The sequence below is a fragment of the Anarrhichthys ocellatus genome, unplaced genomic scaffold (assembly GCF_004355925.1).
Source record: "Anarrhichthys ocellatus isolate YVR2014 unplaced genomic scaffold, GSC_Weel_1.0 scaffold55, whole genome shotgun sequence".
Lineage (NCBI taxonomy): Eukaryota > Metazoa > Chordata > Actinopteri > Perciformes > Anarhichadidae > Anarrhichthys > Anarrhichthys ocellatus.
In genome coordinates this window covers 127197-135824 of record NW_022280085.1, presented here as the reverse complement: position 1 = coordinate 135824, position 8628 = coordinate 127197, and the positions used below count along the sequence as shown (strand labels likewise).

The window sequence follows — 8628 nt, the reverse complement described above, 5'->3', positions numbered from 1 at the left end:
TATATATATACAGTATATATGAATGTTTCTATATATACACACATACACTGTAATTTAATCCATGTACAACAGTGCATCATATGCTATAAACTCATAATATATACATAGCATGAAAATATAGTACTGAAGTAAAGTACAACTATCTCACATTTGTAATAATGTACAATAATTGAGTATGTACTTAGTTACATTCCACCCCTTGTGGTCTGTGATGAAGTGGATTTTCATGTAGGCTAGTATAGAATAAAAAAGGGTGCACGACAATAAGAAATATTTGTTGAGCGGGTAGTAAAGTCACCATTAATAGGCTAAAATAATACAAACACTGATATGGTCCTCTAAAATGTGAAACAGCATCAGTCTGTACACATTACAGACTGATTCAACAAGGTATAATGCTTCTGTACATGTGGGCAGAAAAGTCTGAAGGGAAATGAGGAATGAGGGACATGAATGAGCTGAACCAGTTAGCAAAACGAGCTTTAGAGAGAGATCTTATAGATCTACAAATCCCATTAAGCAAGTCTGGGTCAAGGGAATAGCTTGGAGTACAGCAGCAGGCTAACTGAAATAAGAGGGAGGTTTATGTACAATTTAAATGATAAAGTCAATGCAACATTTAGAATCATAGAGAGCTCATCGAACAGACTAAGACTAGGTCCTTCCTATTTAAATAGCAGTAGGAAGACATCCAACGGGTTCAATGTTAGGTTGGGGAGTATGTTATCATGGATTGCAATAAGGCGGGAAAAAAAAGAAAGGCAACCTGTGCAAGAAGATTCTATATTTTTTATTAAACAAACGGGTACGACGTAATCGCTGGTCCACGATCCGAAGCAGAGGGTGGAGGTAATGCATCTAATACGCTGGTTGCCAACCGTCTTTAAAAAGAAGAAGAAGAAGCTTTGACTCCGCCAATCGTAGCAAAGGAGGCGGGATTAAGCGCCTCTGCCTGGGAAGCGAAACTCAGGGCTTAATTTGTCCATATCCACGACATTAGCAAACATGGGGGCATCAAGCTAACGAGGCTAACTGTCAACCAGAGAGCGACACATTCGTTGTATGTGAAGGTTTTAACGTTGGTAAGTCGCAACAACACACCGCTGTTTGTCCCCGTAAATATCCAGCGTTAGTTGTCTGTACTTCACTGACTGTTGCCTCGTGTCTACAGCGGGGGGACATGTTGTGACTGAAAGTTGTCCTCCAGTTGCAGCAGCAATGTTGCCCTCAACCAGCACTTTGGTCAAGTCTGCTATCAAGCTGCTGCCACCGCGACACTGGGGTCCAGGTGAGCCCAGTCTGGTGTTGTTACGTGTTGGCTGTACTTAAATACAACTTTAAGATACTTGTTCTTTACTCGAGTATTACTATTTTAAGCTACATTATGCTGCTACTCCACTAACTGCAAAATTATTGTCACATATCAGCCGACATATATGTTACATCTGTGCTAAAGTCGTCCAGTTGTGAAGTTCTACTCTGTGAACATCCGTTGACTGCAGATGAAACATAATAAATGGTTGAAGTAACTGCATGCAGCATTGTAAAGGTGCCCAGTTGAAGAGTATTTGCTCTCTGTGTCGTGTTGCTGTCTGCAGGATGTGTCCGGTGCTCGTACAGAAACATATCTGTGAAACTAGGAGGCTTGAAACCAAAGACAGTTCCACCTCGGTACCTGGGCCAGCCCAGCCCGTTCACTCATCCACACCTCATCAAACATGGTAAATATTGTCAATAATGCTGGACCAGTACATTTACACTTTTAAGGGGAATCTTGGACCAGGCTCAATACTTAATTATTCATATATTTGTTTAGGATTCATGCTCTCTAGTGGCAGTTGGAGCTATTGTTGATCACTGACAACTACTGCGGTTTACACATTTCAGTTCATCCATTACTCTACTGCATGTGACATAAAGATACAATAGGAATACATCAAGTAAACAAATAGTAGTGTCCAGTGGAAGTTTGTTGTTGAAGCACCACATGTGTGATCTCTGCTCCTCAGGTGAGGTGTCCCCCGGCTTGAGCCGGACAGAATACGAGCTCCGCAGACACAGGCTGGCCTCGCTTATGGAGGCCCAGTCGGACAAGCTGGGACCCTCTGCCTCCTCCAGCACCCATGTGGCCATTGTGTTGTCCCATCCGACCCGCTACATGACCAATGACATCCCTTATCCCTTCCACCAGAACCAGGTGCATGTTCTGTTTTATTTTTGACCTTATTTTATATTTTATGAAGACATGAACTTTAGGTATAAAGGAGAGTTAATAGGAATACTGTTCGCAATTTTAGCAAGGCTTTTGTCAATTAACCTGGAGCTGAATGTTCTCCAGGATTTCCTCTACCTCAGCGGCATCCTCGAGCCTGACAGCGCCCTGGTTCTTTATGGGAAAGGACGACCAGACCAGGCCATCTTGTTCGTCCCCCGCAGAGACCCGGGGAGAGAGCTGTGGGACGGGCCCCGGTCAGGGAAGGATGGGGCGGCTGCTTTGACCGGCATAGAGAGAGTTCATAGCACAGAGGAACTGGGTGTTGTGCTCAAGAGCCTAAAAGGTGGGTGGACGGGAGTGTTCGTTAAGTCCCTCCCTGACTTTTTATTGTTTCAGAATCAGAAAAGGTTCATTGTGAAGTACGTTTGCACATACAAGAAATTTGGCTTGTTGATTGGTGCATAACAATAACACATAAGACATCATTTAAAAATAAAAATATGAAAATTCACAAAAGAATAAACAAACAAACAGTTTGTAAGGGTCTTAAGTATGTACATTGTGGCTACATAGTCATACAATATATAGCTAATGCTAAAAGATCGAGACTAAAGCTACGTCCCAGGAGAAGACTCGGCATCCTCACGGGGCAGTATTGTTTGTGTGTTGCAGTGTAGAATTGGTTTGGCCAGTATGTTTTTTTTTTTTTTTACTCTGACACAACCCTTGGAAGGTTGCGAGTCTTAACAGAAATAACATATTTGTGCGAATTTGGCATTATTTTACGCAATTTTGTCTTGAGTTGCTGGAACGTTAACTCTCCTAAACCAAATAAAGAACAGGACAGAATAGTAACCACAGACTAAACTGATGTACTATCATCTTGCTCAGACGGTGGATTTTCCAGTTTGTTTCTAATGTAACCTGTAAACCCAGATATGTAATGCTGTTAGCTAGTAACTTGTCCCTTGACATAACATGAAGTTACTACTGTAGACAGTAAGCTCGTTACCCGGGCATGCAGACGTTAGAGCAGACAGACGCACTGTTTAATCCGTTCCTCGCTCTTTTGCCCTTTACACTCCAATGTCTAATGCATTGTGTGTTAAACAGCAAATGCTTTTTTCATTTAGAGGTTGAACTGTATACTTTTAAAATAAAAACAGGAGCTGACATTTGACTGCTAACTACAATAATTGAGACCTTAACTTCACTGTTGCCATTTTCCGTCTACTCCGATCCTCCTCCAGGCACTGTGCTGTGGTACGACGGCTCTCAGCCCGCCCACCCTCGGCTCCACCAGACTCACGTGGGTCCCGTGTTAGAGGCGGGGCCGATGCCGCACACTCTCAGGCCCCTCATACACTCTCTAAGGGCCCTCAAGAGCTCAGCAGAGGTGGCGCTCATGCAGGAAGCCGGACACATCACAGCACAGGTTGGTGTTTAAATTACTGAAGCGTCAACTTCATAATGGTTTATAGTTTGTGGAAGGAAATGATCACAATCAATGCAAAATGTAGATATATTTCAACCATAGAATTACTTTCATTACTGATGTGAAACGATGTTTCTGGTCTGCACTCTGAATCAACACCCTTGGTATTTTCAGATTTGTATTAGATTTGTCTGCAAATCCAGAATAAAACATTTAGTAGAAATAGTTTTGTTTTGCTGTGTCTGTGTTCGGTTCCTACAAATCTATTTATTAATATTTCAAGACTGAACAGAAAGAAGAAAACGACAAATGACCAATAAGTGTCACAAACGGAGCCACATTTCCTTGTATTGTTGTGTAACAGTGTCTCTTTACACTTGTTAAGATGGATTACAGTGCAGTCACTCTAACTCAAGTCCTGTTCTTTCAGGCTTTTAGGAGGACGATGGCTCTGTCTCAGGGAGACGTGGATGAGGCTGTGCTCTTTGCTAAGGTAACAAAGAATATAATAATATCATTTAGCTGGGGTATTTTTTCTTCCTCATGATGACATTTACAACAGCTACTGCCTCCTTAATGCATGTGGAATATCTTAACTGTATTACCAAGATGTCAGTTTATCAAAATGATATATTTATCTAGATAATACGAAAGGCAAATCAATAATTTAGCTGCGTTGTCTTATCTCTCTATTTGGCTGTTTCTCCACCGCAGATATTCCAGTAAGTGTGAGATCAGCTTCTAGAGCTCAGGGATTATAAAGAGTGCACTTCCTGTGCTTTGGTTTTCATAACTCCAGTTAAAGGTTACTGCGAATTCAAAAAGCTGTTTCGACAGTAAACATGACGCTCGCAAGGTTTTTTAAAATCAATAAAATGTTAATCTTCCAGTTTGATTTTGAGAATCGTATCCATGGCGCCAACTTCCTGGCCTATCCCCCCGTTGTTGCCGGAGGGAATCGAGCCAATACTCTGCACTACATAAACAACAACCAGATTATCAAGGTAACGGACGGTGTTGAATGAGCTTATGCATCCGCTCTATCCAATACGGTGCAATGAACATCCACAGTGAGCATTCTGAGAAGTGGTTATGCATGTAAAGTAATGACTCATTGTACCCCCTCTCTCCTCCATCAGGACGGTGAAATGGTTCTGCTTGACGGTGGTTGTGAATACTTTGGTTACGTCAGTGATGTCACTCGAACATGGCCAGTGAATGGAAAGTAAGTTTGACAGAATAATCTTAAGCAGTAAATTGTGCAACAAAAGTTATAGAATCTGTGCATTTGAATGTAGAAACATCTTTTGCTCATTAAATGTAGATATTTTCAGGAAGTATAATGTCTTATTAGCTTTATACATGATTTTTTTTGTTTAATCTCCAATGTCTCTAGATTTTAGGGCCTTTTTTAAGTAGGTGTTTTTGATGATTATTGAAAATGGCAGACAATAACTCGTATCTCATACCAGATTCAGCCCGGCCCAGGCGGAGCTGTACGAGGCCGTGCTGGAGGTCCAGCGCTCCTGCTTGTCTCTGTGCTCCCCGGGCGTCAGTCTGGATCACATCTACAGCACCATGCTGGCTCTGTTGGGACGACAGCTCCTCCGGCTAGGCATCGTCCACGCCAGCACCAGTGATGCGGATGTACTAAAGGTAATAATGAGAGAAGTAGAAGTAGAATGGGCTCCAGCTGGTAGACGTTCCCCAGCTTTGGCCCGCATGAGGAGCAATTCCATGAAAACAAATAAGCAGCTCTTGGCTTTTTGGGAAAAACAAAGTTGCTGCCAGTAACAACATTTCTCAAGATGAGCTGCAAATTATTTACTGTACAAGAAAGTTACGTTTCCCAGATCCAAATATTCAGCTGCTCCTTAAGTTAAAAGGAACAAAGAGTCTTTGATAAATAATGAAGCCCGAGATCATATTCCACTCTATTAACTTGTGTTTTTGCTTACAGGCACAGGCTCTTACAGTGTTTTATATTTCTATATTGCTAATGTCAATTATAATCGTGCCCTGCTGCTGGATATCAATCTTCTCCACCAGAGGTTGGTCATGGCACCATCAGATTATCACCTCAGGGCATTGAATTCAAACATGTTTGGTTTATTTAGGTCCTCACTAGTGGTTTGTGGTCAGGAAATAGCAATAAGCTCCTTTTGGCCAATGTAAATGATGAAATGACCTCATTACAGCCTCCATGAAACACAGTACGCTCTGTAAACTTTGTACAACAGAGGAATCTATTATTATTACTTTCCTGCAGTGGCTCTTTGCTGGGAAATAAAACAAGCGAGCCAAACCAAAATTGAATGTAGATTTACTCAAGTGGTTTCCCTTTCAAAAAAATAAAAACCCTTGTTGGCTTCTGCATTGGCTGACTGATTGATGATGATGTTCCCAGTGAGAGACCTTCATACAAGCCGGGCTCATAGTTATCGGCCATCTCGCGTAAATATTCTTTTGGCCACGCTAGCTCTAGTTGGTCAGTTGGTCTACCACTTTGGTCAAATATTGGATGTGTTGGGCATATTGCCATGATTGTACAGATACTGATGGTCCCCAGAGGATGAATCCTTCTGATCCTCTGCTGCCACGAACAGGTCTACAGTTTCACTCACCCTGAGAAGTATCTTAACATCTACAAGATGGATTGGCACTAACGTTTGAACAGATATTCATGATTGTCTGATACATGTCCCCATCAGGATGAATTATAATAACTTTGATGATCTCTTAACTTTTCATATAGTGTCCTTCCATTCCGTTCATGCTAAAACAATTCAATTCCCATCAGCCTCCCTCAACTGTACTTTGTATTTAGTGCTAATTAGCGCATGCTAACACTGTAAACTAAGATGGTGAACATGGAAATCTTTATATCTGTAAACATCAGCATGTTTAGCATTGCTGTAGACTCTTGACCATGTAGACCTACGTTCAGTACGTGATACACTTGACCTCATCGCTCATAACAGATGCTAATGGAGAGGTTGATGTCATTAAATCAAGTCAAATGAAGACATATGAAGCTAGTAGTTATCTAGCATCGAACATCTGTTTGAACATCTGTTTGATTTTACACCCATGAGGCATTCAAATGTTTTGAGCATAGTGGTCAACAGCCTGGGAAGCAGTGCTTCTTAATAAGGCTTACGGAATAAACGGCAAATCCTACTTTCTGCATTTTTGCCAAAAAAGAGCAGTGAGCTGTGGTTTCAACATTAGGGCCTACATTTGGAATTAAAAAATGTTTTATTTCAAATGCTAAAATGCTTTTTTGATAACATCACATTTATGTGTGCACTGATTTCCCATTTGAAGGATTTTGTCAGAATTGCATGTTGGGATTTGTGTTCACCTTTAATTTAGTTGTTTAGATGCCCCTGGATACAGTTGAGTAGGTAGAAAGTGATCAGATGAGGCTCATTCACCACAGTAAGCCGCAGTCAGTGGCACCTAAATTCCATGTCGATAATGTTTGGCTGCTCTGGGACAACTGCAAACTTCTATACAACTGCTTAAAGCTTTAATTCTGCTTATTCCAGGTTGCACGACGGTACTGCCCCCACCACGTTGGGCATTACCTGGGCATGGATGTCCACGACACTCCTGAGCTGTCCCGCTCGCAACCTCTACAGCCAGGAATGGCGATCACTATAGAACCAGGTATTTTGAATACCCGTTACTCTTTTGTTTTTCCCCTCATGATGTGCAGCTGTGGCTAATCATGAGTCTGGGTGAGATCAGGGTTTTAAAAATCCGAACTGCATCCGTCTCAGTTACTGTGGTGGACATGTAACAGCCACTCATTACACATGATCTGTTCTGCATTCTCTTTCATGTTTCACATTGTTCCTGCTTTCATCAGTTTTCCACTTTTCCTCCTGTTGTCGCAGGGTTGTACATCGGCGAGGACAATGACCAGGTGCCACAGCGTTTCCGCGGCATGGGCGTCAGGATTGAGGACGATGTGGTGATTCGAGACAAGGGAAGCCCTCTGATTCTGTCCCGTGACGCACCAAAGACCATCGCTGACGTAGAGAAGGCCTGCGCCCAGAGATAGGGCAGGGAGAGACGGACAAGTGAGCCACGACATCGATGGCAGGCTGAGTGCTGTGCTTTTCCAACCCACATCATCAGGCTCGGGGGCCCAGGTGCGTGAAAGGTGGGAGCACACTGCAAGACTCTGGTATATAGTCTCAGTAAGGCCTCAAAAATGAAATGTGGAGAGATCTTAGTTTGTTGTCGAACGAAATGTTCAAAGAAACCAGGTTCATGTTTTGTAGTTTCCAACAGTGAATGACGGTGAAGAGCTCAACAGTAAAAGGTGGGTTTAGCTGTTTAAGGGGTTCCGGTGTAGCTTTGGAGCTAACGCACGTATACTACTTTGGAGCCGACGTATTCCTCCACAACAATGTTTGCTACCGCACATTCACACGGAGACTAATCTTCATCATGTATATTACACACTTCTAGTGTTGTGATGGTGCGGTTGAAATTATGTATTTTAAGCAGAGAAAATGTGATCTTTTTTTGTTTTGTTTGTGTATTAAAAAGATCTCTTTCTCTCCTTTTCATTGCTAATGCATGCCTTTTTTCTTTTTGCTGACACAAAGAAACAAGTTAAAGAATGTAGGCTAGTAGCTGGAGTGTGTTCTAATACCACAGCCCCTCAAAATGCTCCTTTCTGATTGGCTGGCATGTGTCCATAAAAATTATTTAGCAGGACTTCTCAAGCATTCTTCCGTACAACATTTTAACCACCCTTGTAAAACAGTGCACAGACTGCAGGCATCCAAAGCAACAGGGCTTATTTCACACTACATTTCCAGTTAAACTTGTGCTAAGCTATACCTTTTTAAATATTAGCATTGAATAAAATGACTCTAGTGGGAGTTCTAGAGGCTTGGGGCAATTTCCTGCTCTGGCTTGTTGATAATCCAGCTGTGGCTCTCACCAACCCCCCCCAAAT

At 42.2% G+C, this 8628-nt stretch overlaps 1 protein-coding gene across 2 annotated transcripts; it reads left to right on the top strand.

The window, feature by feature from the left end:
* The first annotated feature begins 954 nt into the window (after positions 1–954).
* xpnpep3 (X-prolyl aminopeptidase 3, mitochondrial) lies at positions 955–8615 on the top strand. Of its 2 annotated transcripts, none has more exons than XM_031870775.1 (12): positions 955–1082; positions 1208–1288; positions 1599–1721; positions 2010–2197; positions 2339–2558; positions 3466–3650; positions 4081–4143; positions 4541–4654; positions 4790–4875; positions 5123–5306; positions 7202–7322; positions 7553–8615. In XM_031870775.1, the coding sequence occupies exons 2-12, from the start codon at positions 1219–1221 to the stop codon at positions 7717–7719; spliced, it is 1521 nt and encodes a 506-aa protein (XP_031726635.1). In that variant the 5' UTR covers positions 955–1082; positions 1208–1218; the 3' UTR covers positions 7720–8615. The 2 variants fall into 2 exon arrangements, with proteins under 2 accessions (XP_031726635.1, XP_031726634.1); XM_031870774.1 differs by having other exon boundaries at positions 956–1082; positions 1172–1288.
* Positions 8616–8628: the final 13 nt, after the last annotated feature.